Below are 21,975 nucleotides of genomic sequence, written 5' to 3'. Positions count from 1 at the left end.
GAAATCGTATATCCGTTTCCTTCCTCTTGGATCGTTAAGTGTATACGTAAGTTGTTGGTTATAACCGAGCTCGGATCGGTTCTCCCGTCCGGTCAGACTTTTAACCAACGATCGGAAACGATGTCGTGGCTCGACGAGGCTGGTACGCGCGGTGCAAAGACCTGGCATACTTTGTAACCTCATATACCGTGTCTAATTGACACGCGAGGCGTAGGGTATCGCGTCGTCGTGGCCGAGCGACGATAATCTGGGAAACATCGAGTCCCGTGTATTATACTTTATAATAGAGCTGGTGGACGACGACAGTTGTGGGGAGAGGAGGTCATCCAGAGGGGAAGAAACGAAGAAAGGAATCGACGAAGCAATTCTTGCTGTAAATCATCGCCCCAAAAGTATCTTTTATTATCTCGAAATGGATATGATCGAGATACGAATCGTTCAGGATAATAATTTTTGGAAATATTTTTGGAATATTCTCGATGAGACTTAATATAAATCATGGTGAGGAGTAAAATGTTTGAAAATGCTCTTTTATGTCACACGACGTGCAACGAAGACGTGTTGTTTGATGCACGGGGGTCCAGTGATTTTGGAGTGTCTCCTATTCCAGGTATCGTCCGTTTTGCGTCGTAATCGTCGAATTTATGCGAGTTTTATCCAAAAAAAAAGGAAAAAAACACGCTCTCTCTAACGTTTCACGGCCGATTACCGTTCGATGGGCGGTTCTTCGCCCATTACGTGGCCGCGTTAAAGAGGATTAAAGATTCATCGACCCAAGCGACGTCCTATAATTCTACACGGTAACGTAATCGTTCCATGGCGGCTTATTTTATCGCGAGATTACGCTTCCTAAACGGCCTCCATTTTCGAATTAAATGCAAGATTATCGCAATAACGTATGCTCCATTATTTCACATACACAATTCTCTCGTTAAAATTCGTGCAATACTTTTATTTAAATTTAAAATCTAAAGTTGTATTTCGAAGAATTCTTAAAAGAGAGAGAGAGATATCGGACACTATTTTTTTGCTCGAGATCGCATCGAGAGTACACAACGAGGGTGGCGAGAAGCGGAACGGTTGAAGAGCGTGAAGAGAAACGAAACACACACCGGAGGACGCACAGGGTCGAATCGAGTGTCACTTGTCTTCCAACATCCCCCCTGGGCACGCTCGTCGAGTGCGGCGTTCGCCAAGGGGGAGAAGCGGTCAAATCGATACAGTGTTTTTGTTTTAAGTGACGTTAAAAGGATCGGGCGAGACAAAACATCGGGGGCGGAGGAGGGATGGAACGAACCATTTCACCGCGGTGTGGTGCGTTGCAATTTCTCCGATCTACGCTTTCCTCCTTTTCCATCCACCGCCCATTGTCCTTCCCGATATCTTTAAAAATCTCTCTCTCCTCTCTCTCCTCTCCTCCTTTTTCAACGTTCTCCACGACACGATGAATGCGAGAGAAATTCGAACGAGAGAGAGGTGGAAAAGCACAGAGAGTCGGGGTGGAGAAGGAAAATCCTGGACGTTCGTATCGCGTGGTGGGGCTTTGTTTAATAAAACCGGGCAACGAAACATCGATGATTCGATTTGGCGGGCGCGCGGTCGGTCGGCCGTTGGGTTGGGTTTTTTCGCGCGCGTTTCGCCGCGCAAACCGCGTTTCAACCGCGAATCGAATCGAATCGAATCGAAAAGAACCACGCAGGCATTAAGTATGAACGAACTCGCCCATATATAAAATATGCAGGCACGCGTGGAACGCGCAATTTCCCCTCCCTCCCACCCACCGCCGACCTTTTGTATCGGCATCGGCTCGTATAATACCGTTGATAATTTTTTCAATTTATGAAACGTTACGCAAAATAGCGGGTGGAGGAGGTCGTGGTTGGTCGGGCTGGTGGTTCTCGGGGTTGGTCGTTCACGGGAATGGCGTGGAAACGGTCGATCAAAGCGGGAACGATGCGGTGTACGATGGCATTGTGACGAGAAACACGAATTCCTGGTCTGGAAACGAGTGTTTTAACAACTCCCTCCCTCGCGGACCCCCCGCTGCCCCGTGCTCTCTCAAAATTCTATTTTCATCGTCGGACAGATGTAACTTCGCTCTCTCGTGGCAGCGACGCGTGCATCGATCGTCAGATGTCTCTCCCGCGAGCCCCCCCCTCTCCCCCCTCTCCCCTCCTTCTCTCTCTTCAATCTGCAGTCAATTGTTTCCAGCTAAACTGTTTGCCTTTCAGTCGGCACCCTTTTGCCGCACGGCACCGTCTATTTGCTCCGTTTAATGTGGCGCGCTTTCGAGACTCGCCGAATTTTCCACCGGCGGGGAAAGAGAGCGAGAGCGCGGGAGAGGAAGGGAGAGGAAGGGAGAGGCTCGAGTCGTCTTCGTCCTCGTCGCGTTCCCTCGTCGTCGAGGGGTGAACGCGAGAAAGTTTCCAACGGAGGGGGAAGGGGTTTGCGCGTGAAGAATTGCACGGCAAATTTCTGTAGAATCGTGCGAAAGAATCTTCGCACGAAGAGAGAGACGAAAAGTATCCGTGCGATCCAATGTTGCGATAAAAATAATATTCCGTTGGAATCGATCTTTCTCGACTCTTCTTGCCGGCCATTTAAAACCAACACGTTTAAAGTATAATTAAAATAATCGAGATATTATATTATCCCTCCCCATTATATATACAAACTCACTGGAAGAACTCGCTCTCTATTATCATACAAAGTGATTCCATTGAAACGTACGCGTAAATTCGGCGTAAAATCATCCTTTTGTACGGGGGATCGGGCATAAAGAGTCGATAACTTTTGAAAGTAACCGTGGTTTCCGTTCTTTTTTTTTTCTTTTTTCCCCCCCTGTCTCTCCCCTCCCACTCCATCGAACCGAGTGTTTACGACGTACGCGTATACAAAAGGATGCGGACTGGTTTCGCCGGTGTTTGTTATTCATTAGTTTTTTAACGTCGAAGAGGAGGAGAAGAGGAGAAGGGAGGGAACCGAGCGAGTAATTACGCCTATATAAGTTCCACGTCTCGTACTCTAGGCCACGATGAAATTAAGACGGCACGGCGATAGGTTTTCAATTCGAAAACAATTAATCACCACCGCCTCCCGCGCGCGCTCGCTCGCTCGCTCTCGCCCGTGCCTTGTATCCAGTAACGGCTTAATTATAAAACAATCACGGTTTGGACGGGGCACCGTACACCGTTGGTGTACGGCGTAAAAGGCGATCGAGACGCGAACGAGCCTCTCCCTCGACTCGGAATATGTGCTAAATCATCTGCTGGTCGTTTGTTGGCAGGTACACCGGGGCCGCCTCCTGGTGTAACTATCAGCCGTGGGGGCTGAAGAAACGAGAGACGACGCCTTCGATACTCCGAAAGATATAATCCGCTCTCGTTTCCTCCCTCTTTCGATCCGTCTCGACCGTGAATCGGTGAATTCGTCGGGATCCATCCTTCGCTCGAGGTAAGTGAATCTTCGAGGGACGAGCAAGATTCTTTATTTTTTTCGAATTATCCGAATCTTTCCTTCTTATTTGTACGAACCTTGTAACAATCAACGTGCGCGATATTTTGAATCGGATCGAAATAGGTCGATACGAATACGAAGCGTATCGATCCGGCAATTTCACGTGGAAATTTTTCACCGAAATGCTCGCGGGGGGAAAAAAGAGAAATCGATCGTTCAACCGATCATAGCCCGTTGCGCAGGGTTAAGTTTCAAATCCCCGAGTCAAGCGTCCGACACATTCGATCTATATATACTTGACAAAAGCGACCAACCATGGGGGCCACGCATCGATTCCCGTAAACCTACCTTCGCGTTTCGAAAAAACCCTTGCCGAAACCCCGATTCCCTTCCCCCTCGATTCCTCCCTCCTACGCTCATCGATATATCCGATCTCTCCTCTTTTCTTCCCTTCTCCTCCTTCTTCTTCGGTAACCAAAGTCGCCGGCCCTTTTTATATACGTACGCGCAGCACCACCGATCCCCGAGCAACGGGGGGAGGGACACACGACGAAACACTATTCGGAAAGTTTTAAAAAAAAAGAAAAAGAAAAAAACGCTGCCGACGATCCCTACGTCGTGGATAGTTTCTCGATGGCGAGGTGGGCCCTTTTGGTAATCAGGATGATCGATATCTTCGGTCCCTTGACCGCGTCTCTCTCACTACTTTTCTTCTTCTTCTTCTTTTTCTTCCCCTTCTCGTCTTCATTCATGCTCGAGGAATTCCTTCTGTTTACGAGTTGCTGAAGATCGCGGGCCCCCCTGGCCGCTAACCGTCTCGTGGTCAGATTGTCAGCCGCTTAATTAACCGTGAAACGAGCGAGGGGTAGTCGGACACCATAGACGAGACCGCACGATGGCAGGACATTCGATACACCCCCGAACTCTCCTCTCTCTCACTCTCTTACTCTCTTTTGCTAGAGCAACAACTCCCGCAAAGAGGAAAGAGAGAGAGAGAGAGGGAGATGAAGTAGACGAGATTCAACTCTCTATACAAGGTAGTCCTTGAAGAGCAACGTAGGTAGGTTGCTCGAACCAGGTAACCGGACACCCTGATCACGGACCGCTGGAACTCTATATCACAGGTGGTAGTGGCTGCGTACGAAGGTCCTCTGACTGTCAAAGATGCTCTTTTTTTTTCCTCTTGTTTTTTCTTTTTTTTTCCTTCATTCCCTTCTAAGAAACGCTTCTCTCCTGGATCGTTACGGTAATAGAACGTATTAAGGCGGCTCGGGACAATTGCGATGTTCGTAACTAGTGTCGCTTTATTGGAAGCAATCGTATTAGTCATTCGTTCCAATTTCAGTGATCAGTAACCAGTTTATTTTCTTTCTTTCTTCCTTCCTTTTTTTCTTTGTGTCGTGTATCATCGATCGAAGCTTATAGTTATAGTGGATTTTAGAATATTTGAAGAAAAGAAATAAATCGATTTACGCTCGACAATATATATATGTATACACATATAATCTTTCGATCCAAGTTTCGATACCGTTAATTTTCTCGCGGGCAAGGTGAACGAGGTTTAAGGATCCTCTCGATGATCTCGAGTTCGGGCAACACGGCAAGTTTCCCAGTTGTCGGCCGACTCCGACTACCCTACTGGCGGTGACGTTAATTGATTCGTAGCTCTATCGATTAGCGTAATACCGACCTCGACTCGATTTGCCGCTCGTGGAACCGATCAACCAACCCCCCTCCTCCTCCTCCTCTCAACGAAACACCGTCAGAGCAAACTCGGACGAAATCAAACAGAAACTCGAGACGGTAGAGAGAGAGAGAGAGAAATTTTCCAAACGACCTTGGCTCGTTTCTCGTCCGTGAGATATCGTTAATTGCATCAGGCAACGAGCAGGTTATATGCACGGCACGCTTGCAACGAACAGTGTCGGGTGATCGAAGCTCGTTTCGTACGATCGGATCGGTTGGCGTGGTTGAGGTCAGCCAACGACACGACGAGGTATCCTCATGCATCATCCCCCTTTCCGAGTTACTTAATATCATGCGATACAGTGGCGTGGTGATTCATTGCTCGTTACGCGTTCTTCGACACCTGCCTAGAAGCAACCGGATTTCAAAAGGATCCGGGGCGAAGCTGCATCTCTCGTTGTCTGAGAGGAGGGAGAGAGGGAGAGGGAGAGAGAGAAGTCGATGAACTGCGGCGCGGGGCCCTCGAATGAACGCAGAATAACCCGACGGCAGTGCCCTTCATTCTGAATTCGATTCACGTGATAGAATTTTATATTTCATTTCCGCCGTCTGACGAGCGTCTTTCGAACGGATTACGATTTTACGAGCCACGCTCTCTTATTTACGACGAGTGAGATTAAAGAGAGATGTTTAAGAACGATGCGAAAGAATTTTTAACCGGCGATTTGTTTCGTCAATGTCTACGATGTATAATTAATATCCTGGTGTTAATTCTTCAGATATTTATGAAGCTTGTTTCTTTTCTTTTCTTTTCTCTTTTCGATGGTTGTCAATTTTAGCCAAGAAACGTGTACGTGTGTAGGTCGATTTTGATGCGCAAGAGGAGAGATTACACAATCTATAATATTTCTTCGTAACTGTATTTATGATTTTTTTCTTCATCGATCCTACCGTTTATTAAAAATTCAACGCTTCGATTCGATTCAACTAATTTAATGCCAATTTCAATAGGATAGTCTCTACGAAATCAATTTCCTCCGTGGCGGAAACGACAACGACATGTATAATTAAAAATGTTAAAACAGTGCACAGTGCATCATGTTTTCGAGTAAACGTAATCGAATTCCTCGTAAATTCGAATGACTATGGAAGCGAGGGCCACGGAGAGAGGATCCTCGGAGGGAGGCTAGCTGGCTCTCTCGCGACTGCGTTTCATCGCTATATTTCATTTCCAGGTCCCGTGAACAAAGCGGTGTCGAGAGAAAGGGTATCGGTTACCTCGTGAGCCCCCTTCGCGTACCTCGACCACTCTTTTCAACGCCTTCCACGGTTCCTCCCGCTCAAAATCTTCTTTTTTCTCACATCTTTTTCCTCTACCTTTATCCCTCTCCCCTCCTTTTCCATAACTCTTTCTCTCGCTTATTATCGTGAACGCGATATCCCCTTTCTCCTTCTAAGGCTCCTTGCTCGACGGCTCGACGGTTCCTTCTTTTCAGCGCGCATAATACGCTCCTTTAGCCCCCTAATGAGCGGCAATTACGGTGTCTCTACGGCTAACGATCAGTGACGATCGATGATCCCTCTCGCGGAGGGAGAGCACGCCCTCCGCGTGAACCGGCGGTCATTTGTTCGCCAGCAACAAAACAAAGGAGAGAAGGAGCGTGTGTAACGCCGTTGTTGAATGAACCGATGAGGTCGCACGTGTGCGCGCCTGATCGTCCGTCCGTGGAAAACGATGGAAAAAGACGGAGTGATCGAAGGCGTGACCGATATGATGGGTGTACGACCGATCTCCGCCACGAGTTCGAACAAATTCGTTTCGATTCCTTTCAGGAATAATAATTTCGATGGAGAAAGGAACAAGGTCCGTTGCGTTGCGTTGGAGAGAATTGATGCGTCGCGTTCTACTGTGCCGAGGGGTAATTGAATTAGTTTCGCGGTTAGCGTACGAGGCATCCCTTATCTCCGTGTCAATCTCTGTGAGTTAAAAGTCGGTCGGTTAGAAAAATACGTGGCTACGTAGGGAAAGTTGGGAGGAAGAGGGAAAAAGGGCGGAAAGGGGATTGATATTTATGGGAGTGTAATATCGGTGGAGGAAAGGCGATCCTTGGAAAAATAATGTCTGAATGAGTAACCGAAGGTCGATCGACTCCATTAACGAAACATCGGTGGTTCAAGTAGAGTTAACCTTTGCATGAATGGCAATGCGCTCAATACGGCTTCGTTTGCGGTTTAATATTAGCCACGCGATTAAACGCTTCACGTGACCGAATTATTTATATCGTCTCGTTTCATCGATCGACAATTCCAAATTATTTATTTCCGTCTCCGATCGCACACGCGTGAGAAAAGCAAATCCCTTTCTCTCGAATCCTTCCTCCACGCGTACACACACGTTCCCTTCCTCTTCCTCCTTTCCTCTCCAAATTTTATCAATTCCTCCACCCAAATTTGAAAAATTCCTTCCCCATAGAAAATCCTCCCATGTTTATCAATTCTTCCTCCTCCTTATTTTTATCAATTCCTCCTCCTCCTTATTTTCATCAATTCCTCCTCCTCCTTATTTTCATCAATTCCTCCTCCTCCTTATTTTTATCAATTCCTCCTCCCACCCAAATTTATCAATTCCTCCTCTTCCTTATTTTTATCAATTCCTCCTCCTCCTTATTTTTATCAATTCCTCCTCCTCCTTATTTTTATCAATTCCTCCTCCTCCTTATTTTTATCAATTCCTCCTCCTCCTTATTTTTATCAATTCCTCCTCCCCCTTCTTTTCATCAATTCCTCAACGTATAATATCACGATACATCGTAAAGTGAGACGATGAGACGTAATAAAGATCGAATCGAATGATTTTCACTGCATCGGTATAAGTATCCGTCACGAAAACGGGATCTTCGATCAAATTCCCCCCCCCAAATTTTGAAAATTCTCTCCCCCAATTTAAAAAAATTGCTCCCTCCCCATGTTTATCAATTCCTCCTGCTCCTTATTTTCATCAATTCCTCCTCCTCCTTATTTTTATCAATTCCTCCTCCCACCCAAATTTATCAATTCCTCCTTCCACCCGAATTTCTCAATTCCTCCTCCTCCTTATTTCATCGATCAACAATTCCAAATTATTTATTTCCGTCTCCGATCGCACACGCGTGAAAAGAAAAGCAAATCCCTTTCTCTCGAATCCTTTCTCGACGCGTACACACACGTTCTCTTCCTCTTCCTCCTTTCCTCTCCCAATTTTATCAATTTCTCCACCCAAATTTGAAAAATTCCTTCCCCATGGAAAATCCCCCGCGTTTATCAATACCTCCTCCCTCTTATTTTTATCAATTCCTCCTCCTCCTTATTTTCATCAATTCCTTTTCCCACCCAAATTTATCAATTCCTCCTCCTCCTTATTTTTATCAATTCCTCCTCCTCCTTATTTTCATCAATTCCTCTTCCCACCCAAATTTATCAATTCCTCCTCCTCCTTATTTTTATCAATTCCTCCTCCCACCCAAATTTATCAATTCCTCCTCCTCCTTATTTTTATCAATCCCTCCTCCCCCTTCTTTTCATCAATTCCTCAACGATGTATAATATCACGATACATCGTAAAGTGAGACGATGAGACGTAATAAAGATCGAATCGAATGATTTTCACTGCATCGGTATAGGTATCCGTCACGAAAACGGGATCTTCGATCAAATTCCCACCCCCCCCCAAATTTTGAAAATTCTCTCCCCCAATTTAAAAAAATTGCTCCCTCCCCATGTTTATCAATTCCTCCTGCTCCTTATTTTCATCAATTCCTCCTCCTCCTTATTTTTATCAATTCCTCCTCCTACCCAAATTTATCAATTCCTCCTTCCACCCGAATTTATCAATTCCTCCTTCTCCTTATTTCATCGATCGACAATTCCAAATTATTTATTTCCGTCTCCGATCGCACACGCGTGAGAAAAGCAAATCCCTTTCTCTCGAATCCTTCCTCGACGCGTACACACATTCCCTCCCTCTTCTTCCTTTCCTCTCCCAATTTTATCAATTCCTCCTCCCCCTTATTTTCATCAATTCCTCCTCCCCCTTATTTTCATCAATTCCTCCTCCTCCTTATTTTTATCAATTCCTCCTCCTACCCAAATTTATCAATTCCTCCTTCCACCCGAATTTATCAATTCCTCCTTCTCCTTATTTCATCGATCAACAATTCCAAATTATTTATTTCCGTCTCCGATCGCACACGCGTGAGAAAAGCAAATCCCTTTCTCTCGAATCCTTCCTCGACGCGTACACACACATTCCCTCCCTCTTCTTCCTTTCCTCTCCCAATTTTATCAATTCCTCCTCCCCCTTATTTTCATCAATTCCTCCTCCCCCTTATTTTTATCAATTCCTCCTCCTCCTTATTTTTATCAATTCCTCTTCCCACTCAAATTTATCAATTCCTCCTCTTCCTTATTTTTATCAATTCCTCCTCCCACCCAAATTTATCAATTCCTCTTTCCACTCAAATTTATCAATTCCTCCTCCTCCTTATTTTTATCAATTCCTTCTCCTCCTTATTTTCATCAATTCCTCCTCCCCCTTCTTTTCATCAATTCCTCAACGATGTATAATATCACGATATACGCCACGATACATCGTAAAGTGGGACGAGGAGACGTAATAAAGATCGAATCGAACGATTTCCACTGCATCGGTATAGGTATCGGTCACGAAAACGGGATCTTCGATCAAATTCTCGCCTCGAATCTCGTGTCTAACGGGGACAAAGGTTCCGTCCAACCTTTGTCTGAGGCATTAACCGCAGGATACCTCAGGGGGTGCAAGAGGGAGGAGGGTGAACGGTACACGAAACGAGAGAAATTGCCGGATGCACGTCACCCGAACGATTCCGTGCCCGAATCGATATCATCCTACGAATTAGTAGGTTGCGGTCCAATATCTCACCCCTAATATTTCGAGCCGAAATGCCGCCCTCCTGCGCGTTCATCCCCCCCCTCCCCCTCTCCTTCTCACCTTCGCCTATATTTCTATGTATCCACAGGGCGCGTATATGTGTGCGCGCACGAAGGGGAACCCCCATGGCGATGGCGTGAAAACAGTGACCGGGGCTCGGGCGTTTCGCCTTGGTCCGCGGCGAAACAAAAAGCGATCGTCACGGAAACAAGTGACAGCGGAACACCACCGCGTCAATTACCAACACCTACCACGTTTCCTCCTCCTCTCTGTCACCGGTGTCATCTAATTACGCGTCAATTACGCGTCCTTGCGAGCCGATTCGATTGCGGGACGAAGGGAACGAGATGTTCGGGTGACGGGCACGCGATGTGCAAGAAGGAATAAGGCAGTCTGGTGGTGTTTGTGTTCGAAGAAGTGAGAAGCTGCGATACGAAATGACGCGAGTGACGATAAAGGATAACGAGAAACGGTGAAACAGTTATCCCGTAAATTAATTCTAACGTTGTAATGTTTATTCGATGTAGTGTTAGAAAGAAAGTGTTTCAATATTTGAAGTTATAAGAGGAAGGAATCACAAAAAACGGTTCGCCAGAAAGTAAGATAAGATCGAGAAATCGAGTTAAGGATTGTTAATGAGAGCAAGGAGGGGGTGAGAGCGTGGGTAAGTTAAGCGGAGATGGTGAAGGTGCATTAGAAGATGGAAAATGATCGGCGATGAGAAGATCCGATCTTTCGAGCGAATCCTTTAACTAGCCGTTGTCGAAGGCTTGCCGCGAACCGTGACAATTAACAACGCCTCTAATGCGATCGCGTTTTAGCTGCCGTTTAATTACGACGGCCACTGCCGTCTCGCGCCTCTCTCTTTCTCTCTCTCTCTCTCTCTCTCTCTCTCTCTCTCTCTCTCCCTCTCTCTGCCTTATTAATTCACCGTTTTTCCCGGCGGTTTCGTTCACGTGGCGCGAGAACACGAATTTCTACGTGATTTTGAACCATGCCACCGTTGCACCATCAATCACGTTACATCGTGACAGGCTTTGACAAAAAGCTGCCACGCGAATTCCGTGGCCACCCCGAGAGGCCGCCTCGTAATACCCCGTTTTCTTCCCCGTGGCTTCCTGAATATCGCTCAGAATACGTCGAAATACGGAATCATTAGTAACCGGCGTGGACGATCCGGCCGCGAGATCATCTCTCTTTCTCTCCCCCCCTCTCCCCTCCATCGCTGGCCATGGTAATCTATCACGAAGGGCTCGTGCGAGCAGGTGTCATGGCAGTCTGCCGCTAATGATCCTGGACATCCAACGTGGAATTAATCATTGCCTTTGTCTCTCCTCTGCTTTTTTCCCCCTTTTCTTTCCTTTTCTTTTTTCTTCGCCACGTCGTACGCGATGCCTTTTCGGCTCTCCTGCCTTTTTCCTCCTCTTCCAATTCGCGTGCTCGCTCCTCTCTCCGCTTTATTATCGTTATTATCGTTAATGTCGTCGACAGATTTCTGATGTTTCTTAAACGATCGACTCTCCCGTTTCGAGATTACTGGTATTTTCGGGGGCACGAAAATACACCTTTTCGACAATCCTTCTCTAGTTTATTTTTAAGGAATATTAGGGATATTGCGCGATTTGGCTAGAAACCCGATTAACCCGAGGTGAAGGAAGAAACATGGGTGATTTGACCGCGTGGGTAGCAGTCTACGTGATTTTAAACCGGGATTCTGTCCGTTTCGTCGAACAGCTGTCGTTCTATAGATCCTAAAGACACATCGGCGACAACGTGTTTCTTCTCTTTCTCTCTTTCTCTCTCTTTTCATTTCCCCATTCCCATTCTTCTCTTCCTCGTATCGAGAGCCAAGATTGCGCAACGTGCATGCATATTCGCGATGACATTCGTGAGTCTCTTCTCCTCCTTTCACGTTTAAGGTCATCAAGATAACGGAGGAGAAGATGCGTCTGAATGACGCACGGTCACGTGAGCGAACGAGCCAACAGGTATTCTCGCGATAATGATTGCCGCGGAGGCTCGGCTTCAGGAAGCGGTCATAAATCCTCCGCGGCCACTCTTTACGCTGCTTATTGAAAATTAAAGTGGAATTCTTTGCCGTTTAAGCGCCGCGGAATCGGCGACATTATCTCAATCGTTGGCTAATCGAAATCTCTGCCGGTATGACGACGACGACGACGACGACCGTGATGACGAGGAGGAGAAAGGACCGATCAAAGGAGTTTTCATTAAGGAAAATAATCTCGGAGGAGTGGAATACACGCGTGCTTGTAACGACCAATTTCATTCGCACCCTCTTTCGGTCCAAGTGGAAGAGAAGAGAAAAGAAATGGCATCTCGCGCCGCCGATGAATTGGTCGATCACAAAGAAAGAAAGGCAACAGCAACCGGCACCCCGTGGATTCCTGATGGAACAGAAGCAGAAAGAAAGAAAGAGAGAGAGAAAGAGGGAAAGAGAGAGGAGGGTGGAGCGAACGAGGTGGCAGCCAGACAGGATCCGCGTGGAAACGCAAACAGCGCCCCGCTCTCTAATACACCGGGGACTTTATCAAAATCTGATAACTTCAGAGGCGAAGGCAACAGCGAGAGAGGAGAGGTGAAACACGCTCGAGCTAAGCCACCCCCGAAAAGCCGCCAACGCGGAGGGTTGTTGAGGTGGTTATCCCCTCCACCTTCACCGGCATCCCTATGAAAAGCCCTATGCCACTCCTGTAAGAGCTACATCTCTCCTTCGATCTAACGCGCGTTTATCGCGCGACCGAAAATTTGCGTTCGAGGGAAGCTTTTCGTGCAGTTTGCGGGGAACGTCGAACTCGTCTATCCGTTTCGCGGATATCTTGGAAAATTGGACACCATTCTCTTTGACTCGGTATAACGCGAATTTTTTTTCTTTTCTTTTTTTTTTCGAAATAAATTTAACCTTCGACGATGATTCTATGATATCTATTTTATAAATAGCTGATATTTCGAGTTCGATATCTCTCTCTACTGTTTCCAAACAAAATGAAACGAGTGGAAACCCCTTACTATAGTATCCTCTCCGAAATTTACCATGTTTATCCCTATTCTCCTCGATTTTTATAACCTATCTTATAAAGCTGATATTTCGATTTCGATAGGAATATCTCTAATCTGTATCCAGATTAAAAGAAATTAATCTTTCACTTATGAAATTCATTCACTATCCTATTTCAAATCCCAGGCAAAAGAGAGATGAGTAACGAACCTTCTTAGACCCGACACAATATCCATCCCGAAATTTATCACATTTATCCCCATTCTACACATTTCACAACCTATTTTATAAACAGCTGATATTTCGATACGAATATCTCTATTCTCTGTCCAGATCAAAAGAATTCATTCGCTACTCTATTTCAAATCCCAGGCAGAAAAGAGATAGAAATGGAATTCTAACGAACCCCCTTAGACCACCAAACGAACGACGCCAATATCCATCCCGAAATTTACCGCATTTATCCCCATTCTGCCCGGTTTATCAAAATTATTCGGGCGAAACACGCTTATACACGCCGATTCGAATGCGAACTTCTCCCGATCTGCAAGTTGCCGCAACGTAGCGCGGTTTAGAACGTGACCGATTGCGCGCTCATGTAGCGGGGAGTACCAGCAGACGTAACGTACGTGTCCCAGCTTCGTCCCCGTAATATATATGTAGCCCCTACATAGAGACGAGCATACGTCGTTGTCGTTTCTCGTCCTGTACACACACACACATATACGTACAGAGGCAGGGTGAGGTTCAGACAAGATACATAGATGTGTATATATATATATATATATATATATATATATATGCAAGTACGTGCGAGCACGGAGATTGCTCCGGGGCTTTCGGGGTTGAGCATATTGAATAACTCGCTCGCTGGACCGCGAAAATATACCGCGAGGCTGGTAGTATGCGGATCGACGTTCCTGAAAGGACCTTGCAGGATCCTCGGGGCGGGCACTGTATCCTGTCTACAGTGTCTACCACCTAACCCACCCCGAGCGAAATAACGACGACTATACACACGCGCGCACCAGAAAGAAAGAGAGAGACATTGCCGCGTGTTGTATTACCTCTGTGCCGATGCTGAAAATGCATCGCTAAGGGAATTTCGCGTTGCGATAGCGTTCCACGGATCCGTGGAACGATCGTAACCTGTGTCCTCTACAACGTATATGTATATATATATATATAGTATAACGAGAGAGTGTATCGTCTTTTTCCTGTTTCCATCCTACGCGTTACCAGGTAATAACGTTTTAATCGTTTCTCCGATTCGAGGAACCGAAATCTAAAATCGATGATGGACACACTCTCTCTCTCCCTTTCTCGCGGTATTTCGCAGGAAAGGGATACAACGCGCGTTTCTCCGCTTTCGGTTTATCGGTTTGTTCGAAGAGGGGTTTATGGGTAATTCATGTGGTGGAAATGTGTTGCGTACGGGTGGGAATGAGGGGGGAGGAGAAATGTTTCCGCGCTCGCGTTCGATGACAAGTGGGAAGGCGAGAAAAAAAAAGAAAGAAAGAAAGAAAGAAAGGGAGCGAGAAAAGGGGAGGGGAGGGATAACGGCGATACATATATATATATATATATGTGTGTACGGGCGTCGAGTTCAATACCGGGAATCGATGTTTTTTTAGAGAAGCCAGCCGATGCTTTTCCGCGTTCCGTTTTCCCGGTTTTCCGTTTCCCGTGTGCAGATACATACATATATATATACACACATAAATACATATATATATATATATATATATATATACATATAGGCAGGATTCGTACGTAAGGGAAGCGGAGGTGGATTCGTCCGGGGGATTCGCGGGATTACGTGCAGGAAAATGTGGCTCGAGGCCAGGAACGGAATGTCGTTACGCCGGGGGTAACGATAGGTACGGAGGGGGGAGGGGAAGGGCACGGCCATTGTCGGATAACCTGACTAGAATACACAGACGTTGTATCGGAGGAGGAGGAGGAGGAGGAGGAGGAGAGGTAAAGAGAGAATTGATCATCCGAGCATCTCGAATTTCTTTGCAAATCCATAACGAATCGCGGAGACTCGCCCTCCCGTCGACATTTTTCTCCCCCTCCCCCTCCCTCTCCGTTAATTGGTCCGTCTCCTCTTCTTTGAACTCTCTCTCTCTCTCCTTTTCGATTCACAGGGAGGAACCGAGTTGCGTGCACTTTTGTTACGGGCACTTGAAATATTCAAGTGTCCAATTGCGTTACTAACAGTTGTGTTTTTTATACAGTATAGCGAAACGTTGGGTAATTGCGGTCAATTTGCGGTTCGAAAGTTCGAAAAAGGGTTGGAAAGTTGGGTGGGGGGACGAAAAGGGGATAAGTTTGAAACGATTAATCGGGAGAATCGAAGAAGAAGGCGTCTGATTTGCAATCGGGCCCCGTCGTCTACTTTGAAATGCGGCGCAATAGCTCGATCACTAAGCAAAGCTAATTCCTCTACCGTCCACTAATTTGGCCAAAATCATCGCTATTGAATACGGTGGGAGCAATTAGAAAACGGGTATCCAAATGCAAATTGCGAAATTACTAGAATTCCTAGGGTGTTTAAACGGTAAGAAAATGGATCTGGATGCAGAGAGAGGGAGAGAGAGAGAGTAGAGAAGGCGCAGCAACGTGTAATCTTTTTCCCGTTGCGCGGCCTCATCAAGATCAATTAGACCAGTATAGTCGTACGATCCTTGACCGTTAACGATATATCAATTACAGCATAGACGTAGGTAATAACTATTAATGACTTCATTCAGGGCAGAGTAATTACAGATGTCCGCGCATGACCGAGAATCTGGGTCGGCACGATTTTAGAACCAGCGAATTTACTTTATAGCTTTCAAAATGGCAGAGAGGGAGAGAGGGAGAGAGAGAGAAAGAAATAAATCCGCCAATTCATTTGCAAATAAAACGATCCGTTATTTTAAAACAAATTTTCTTTCTCAAGATTTCTTCTCGAAAGTAAAATTTCCGCGGCGAAAAAAAGAATTGAACGCAACAACCCTTGTTTCGTATCGGTCTTCGTGCGAAAGTAAATTTGATTTACAAATTTTGGGGAAGGAAATCTTTTCTGCTTCAAGATGTATCGATTAACGGAGAAATTGGGCTTGCAACGGACGATGCCTCGTCAAGAAAATGGAGCGAAAAAATAATAGAGGTTTCGTTTTTGGAAGAAATAAGAATTTAAAAATCTATTCTCTAGCGCGTGTGCAATTACAAAGTTTATTGCACTCGAGTAAAAGTATCGTATTGCGTAGATTATATTCATTGAATATAGTCGATATTATAATTTGATTCGAGTCGTTAACTTTTCATTTACTTATATACGTTTTTATTCTAATTTCATTCGATTGGAAAATAAAGTTTCGTAAACGGATATATGGCAAACATGTTTCTTATGCGCATAAATTTTACCAATTAATAGGGAAAAAATTTGAAATGTCAATCAACGTTGTTACAAGATCTCTTTATACTATTTATTTTGAAATTTAATTTACTTCATTCTAATCAAACATTAGAATGAAACGCTCGGCCGATACAAGAGTCAACAGTGTGTGTGAAAGAGAACATAACATCGATGACACGAAACAAATCAGGATATCGCCGTTATTTATAAACAATCGATACGAAATAGAGAACAATATTTACAAATTATTTGCAAACTTAACAGTCGACACGTTTCGAAACGAAATCTTAAACTCTCCCGATTTTCGAACCGATCTTCGGAATCCGAACCCTCTTCTTCGCGTCGCGTAAAAATTTCAACGCATCTCGTTACCGCGCACGAAACAAAAAAGGATTCAATCGTCCAGCGTTCCAGACTCCTCCCCTAACTTTAACGCACGCACTCTCCAATTCTCGCGTATATACGCCTTGGTTGCAAAACGTTGTTTCGCACACGTGGTGCTGCGCAACATGCGCGTACACCAATGAAATATACAATCCTCGTAAAACTTATGGTCTTTCCCCTAAAGTCGTAAATCAAAGAAGAAATTCGGGACCGTACTTGAACGTACTTGAATGAGGAAGAACGTCGTAAGAGCAAGTGAAAAACGCCGGTTGGAGAAGGACAGTCGTAAAGGTTGGGGAAAACCCAGTGTAAAATTTCCTTATAAGGGAGACAATAGTGGCGCTATTCATTTACCGGGGAACAATCCAACAATACTGCCACCAGACGTTACCTGGAGGTGTGTGCTTCGAATCGAACCGACAGGTGGTGCAACCACTTCTTCTTCTTCTTCTTCCTCCTCCTCCTCTTCTACGATCCAGTCGCTCGAACGTCGACCTCTTAGCGACGATCAGTCGTGACTAATCGAGGTTGGGCCGGATTATTACTTTCCTTTCTTTTATTTTAATAGCGGTAGTCGAAAACGCCTCGATAATTATGATAATCTTACATCCTAACTTTTACGTAATCTTCGCGTATATTTGGGTTTGTTTTCTTCTTTTTTTTTTTTCTTCATTTTATTAATTCACGTTAAATTAATTTCTATAATTTTTCCGAACAAGATTTTATCGCGTAGGAAAATTAAATTAACGACGATTTTCAATGGTTTTTTAAAATTCTTGGATCAATTTGATTAAACGACAGATAGATAGATAGATAGATAGACGTAGTTGGAATTAATATTTGTCAAAGGTAGAGAAAGATGGGAACGGTTACATCATTCTGAGAACTCGTTTCATATCCCGTTTTCAAACGTTAAAGCGCTACGAAATTGAGTGGGATGGTGTTCAGAGTCGATTTGGGAAGGACTCGCCTATGCAGAGGACGCCTATCCACGGAACGAAAGGAGAGGAAAGCATCGACGAAATACAATTTGAAAGACGTAATTCGAAAATCGTTGTACGCCCGACGGCAGCGACCCTCCGTCGGACGTCAAAATGAAATTACGCGACCCTCCACGCGGGGACCTTGGGACACAAGGCACAAAGGCTCGTTTGCCGAGAATACGGCACAACAATCCTGACTGAAGGGATCTAAACCACTAATCGTTTCGCGATTAACTTCCATTAAACGCTACTTAATGAACAAAACTTTCGCGTCCTCTCGCGACCAACCGCAATCGTTCGCGCTAAATCGAAACGTAAAAGGTAAAATTCCTCCCGTTGAATCACTTTTCATCTTTCGGGAAAATTGCGAAATCCCTTTTAGATTTCGAATAATTTCGAGTTTTATACATATATGTATATATCATTTCACTCGTGATCGCATAGTAATCTCAATTTCGTTACCTTTCTAAAAATAGAATTTTTACAAATTTCTAGAAAGTAATCTAGATTCGATTTCACCTTACTTTCAATTGTGCTCATTTTTTTTTTATCTTGGCGAGAACTTAATTAATCTCGCGATCGTTTTCGATTCGTACGATACGATACGAGTGAAACGACAAGTGAGTGAAAATCCGTAAAAGACGTACCTATTTTTTGCTGCAGCAGCACGATCCCTTTGTCTCCTGTTCTTGAACCAATTACCAACCTGCGTCGGCGTGAGGCCCGTCGCCGCGGCGAGTTCCCTCTTCTTCCCGGGATTCGGATACGGATCCTGGAGGTACCACTCTCTCAACAACGATCTGGTTCTCTCCTTGAAGCAATGAGTCTTTTGTTCCCCATCCCAGATCGTCCTCGGTAATGGAAATTTCTTTCTAACCCTGTACTTATCCACTGGGCCTAGGGGCCTTCCCCGAAGCTTCTCGGCTTCCTGATAATGCGCCTCCAGCCACATCGCCTGGAGTTTACCATGGGAGTCCTTGGTGAACTTGTGCCTCTCCAGTATGGCGTACAATTCTCTGTAATGTCCCGAGTGGAAAGCGACGATGGCCCTTGCTCTCAGCACAGCCTCGCTTTGATTCAGTTCCTGGATGTTGGGATGCGCGACTGGAAGGCTCCAAAGGAACCTCGCCAGCCTCTCGATGTCCCCGCTCTCTTCCAGGGTTTCGCACACGGTGGCGACCTGGTTGACGGTGAACGACAACGTTGGCAACGCAAAAATTGGAGCAGGTACGATCGGACCGTTGGCAGAGGGTGCCGTGGCACCGGTCCCCGCTGCTGGTGCTACGGCTGACATCTCTTCCGTCTCGATTCTCCAAGATCCTTCCCGCTCCAGGATCCACTTGTGCTCCGTGTCTGCGCCAACGGGATCCACTTCAAAGCATCGATGTCACCGTCCTCCTCCTCTCCTCCTCCTCTCGATCGGGCTCAAGAAATTATCCGACTCGATTTGTGTTTGCTCTTCGCGCTTCTCATCGTGTCTTCCATCTTCCGTCTCCAACGATTCTCATTATTTCCCCCGTTCTCTCTCTTCTCGATCACTCCATCAATACGTACGTCATCACTTCACGCCGAATACGACACTCAATACTGATATATATATACATATATATATCGTTTCGAATATCGGATCGGAGCACAGGATTCCAAGTTCCGAATTCACTCGAACGAATTTTCGTCGACCACGCGAGAAATGAAACGAGCCCGTTTCTCGACGATGGATCTCGCCTCGATCCTCGATCGCTCGAATCGTCCCCCCCCTCAAAGTCCGTTCTATCCTATCCCAACCTCGAGGAGACTGATTCTCCGGCGAAAATGTTACCGCACTATCGATTATTCCGAAGAGCTCGGACAAAACCTCGGAACGGGGTTGACTTTCGCAACGAGAGTGACCAGTGGGCTGTTGTTCGCCGCCTCGCCTCTCGCCGACTGAATCTCACCCCCGAGCAGGTATCCGTCAGGTGGGCCCCGATGCCGAGTTCTCCAGCTAGATATCCTCCGGGGTCACATCGGGCGGAAAGCGCACGCTGACGTTCTCCTCGGCCGTGGGGATATCACGCGAGGCCGCTGTTGCCTGGATCGTATCGGATAGCAAACTGGTTTCGTTTACAAGCCGGCATCTCGGCACCGGCCCTACCCAGCATGATACGTTTGTACGCGCCCGTTGCAACCGGGTAGTCCCGCCGGCTCTTGCGACCTACCTCTACCTCGTCCTCTCTCTCGCTCCCTCTCTCTCTCTCTCCCACTCCCTCGCCCGTGTCCTCGTCCTTTCTCCCTGCCCCGCCAGCGTCCCGCCGCGGAGGGGTAGCCGGAGAAAAGGAGACGGGTGCACGGCACTCGGGGGGCCAATGTGCAGGCCACGCCCACCAGCCATACCGGGATTGGCCGGATCCCATCCACGTCGCCATGGCAACCTTTCTTCGTCCTTCCGTACACCAGTGTCCGTGTTCACGTTCGTGTCCGTTTAATTATCCCTTCCACGCGCCGCCACCGCGCCACCACCGTTCGCCACCACCCCACCACCAGCTCCGCACCGTCCCCCACCCCGTCCCTCCCCCTCGCTCCCTCGCCCGTCCTGCCCGTGCCACGGATCCGCGAATGCTCCCGCCAGAGACGTCTCTCACGCCCCTCCCCCCTCCTCTCTCCTCTAGCTCGCGAACCGTGAAGCGAGCGAGACGGGAACAAGGAGAGTGAGAACGATCGATGCCGACAGGTGGGGAGTGGGGAGGAAGCGAGGAACGGGGAAACGCGAAGGCATGATCCCCACGTTCAACCGCTGCCGTTCCTGCTGCCGTTCCGTACCTTCTGTTGCTCCTGCTGCCGTGATCTCTCGACGAGCTGCTTTCGACCGAGGCTCACCGCTCTCGTTTTCGTGCACCGAGCTAAGGTCCGCTTTCCGCCCCCGCGACGTTATTCTTCCCTCGTTATTCCGGTTTCCACGCCGATATGAAACTCGTTTGTCGCGATTCCATTTCGAAGAGATTCCATCTTTTTTCTTTCTTTCTCTTTCTTGATCCTCGAACGATCGGGTGAGACTCGTGGAAGGAGATGTGTTTTTAGGATATCGCGTTTTTGGAGTTTCTTTCTTTTCTTCGAATAGAGAGAATTTTAATTTTAACGGATTAATTGTTCTTTAGAAAACGAAGGGACGCGTCGAGGACGTTGAACCGCGGAGGAATCCTCGCTCCGTTTTCCATTCTTGGAACTTGGACGGAATTTCTATCTCGATCGTATCGGGGCAATACGGGATAGAAGCCCTTTATCGACACGCGACTAGATTTCATTTCTCGTCAAGACGACAGGTGCACGCGTATCGAGAAGCCGAGGACGCGCGACGGCGCCGAAGGCGTCTCCGCGTTTTATCGAGCGCACAGCCGCCGCAGGAGCTTCAGTCTCGTGATAAATATTCCGATTTGTAACTCTGACGTATCCAGGCCGACGTGTCTATTTCTTCCTTCCTTCCTTCCTTCCTCGCCAATATTGGTCGCCAGCCTCCTTCGCCAACTTTTTCACCGCGCTTCCTTCTCGGTTATCCTCAAAGAAACTCGCGCAACAACCCTTAACTTAAAAGATTGATGAAACGATCCAACGAAATCTTCGAATTATCTTAAATACAATCGAGTGAATTCTTCTCGAGAATGGAGAAGCGAATATTCGTTCCTCGATAAGTTTCTGTAGCAATATTCATAATCTGAAGAAAGGGAACGCGATAATTCTCGATTCGATGGATGAATCGCCGTCTCGTTGTCGACGACTAGGAGGACGACATTGGCCCTAAGTTAAATCGGATTATAGCGAAAAGCTGGATTATCGATAGTTTTTATCGAAACGCACGAAACACACCGCCCTGCTACCTGCGTTACGTTACGATCCGCCATCCATCCGTCTGCGCAACGTCGATTCGTATAACAGTCATTACTCGATATATAGCCTGGCCCGGCGCGCATGACGAGGGGAGGGGGGTTCGAAGAGGGGTGGGGGAGGGTGGTTACCGGTGGTGCAAATTTTCAGAGTAACCGTGACACGAAATCGCCTCGTGTAATCTAGCTACGCGACAATACAGCTCTCATGGCATTAGAGCCGGATAATGACGCGACTTTGT

The 21,975-nt window shown here is 46.6% G+C and overlaps 1 protein-coding gene across 1 annotated transcript in view; it reads right to left on the bottom strand.

The window, feature by feature from the left end:
* LOC551364 (homeobox protein SIX3) overlaps positions 1 to 20,066 on the bottom strand; it is a 48,447-nt gene extending 28,381 nt beyond the window's left edge. The window contains exon 1 of the mRNA XM_623761.6: positions 18,524 to 20,066. Coding sequence (XP_623764.2) covers positions 18,524 to 19,170 — 647 coding nt within the window. The 5' untranslated portion in view covers positions 19,171 to 20,066. The remainder of the gene's footprint in view (positions 1 to 18,523) is intronic.
* Between the last annotated feature and the right edge of the window lie 1,909 nt (positions 20,067 to 21,975).

The sequence above is a fragment of the Apis mellifera genome, linkage group LG2 (assembly GCF_003254395.2).
Source record: "Apis mellifera strain DH4 linkage group LG2, Amel_HAv3.1, whole genome shotgun sequence".
NCBI classification, from domain to species: Eukaryota; Metazoa; Arthropoda; class Insecta; order Hymenoptera; family Apidae; genus Apis; species Apis mellifera.
The sequence above is the reverse complement of the archived record's forward strand: the minus strand, read 5'-3'. Positions and strand labels throughout refer to the sequence as shown.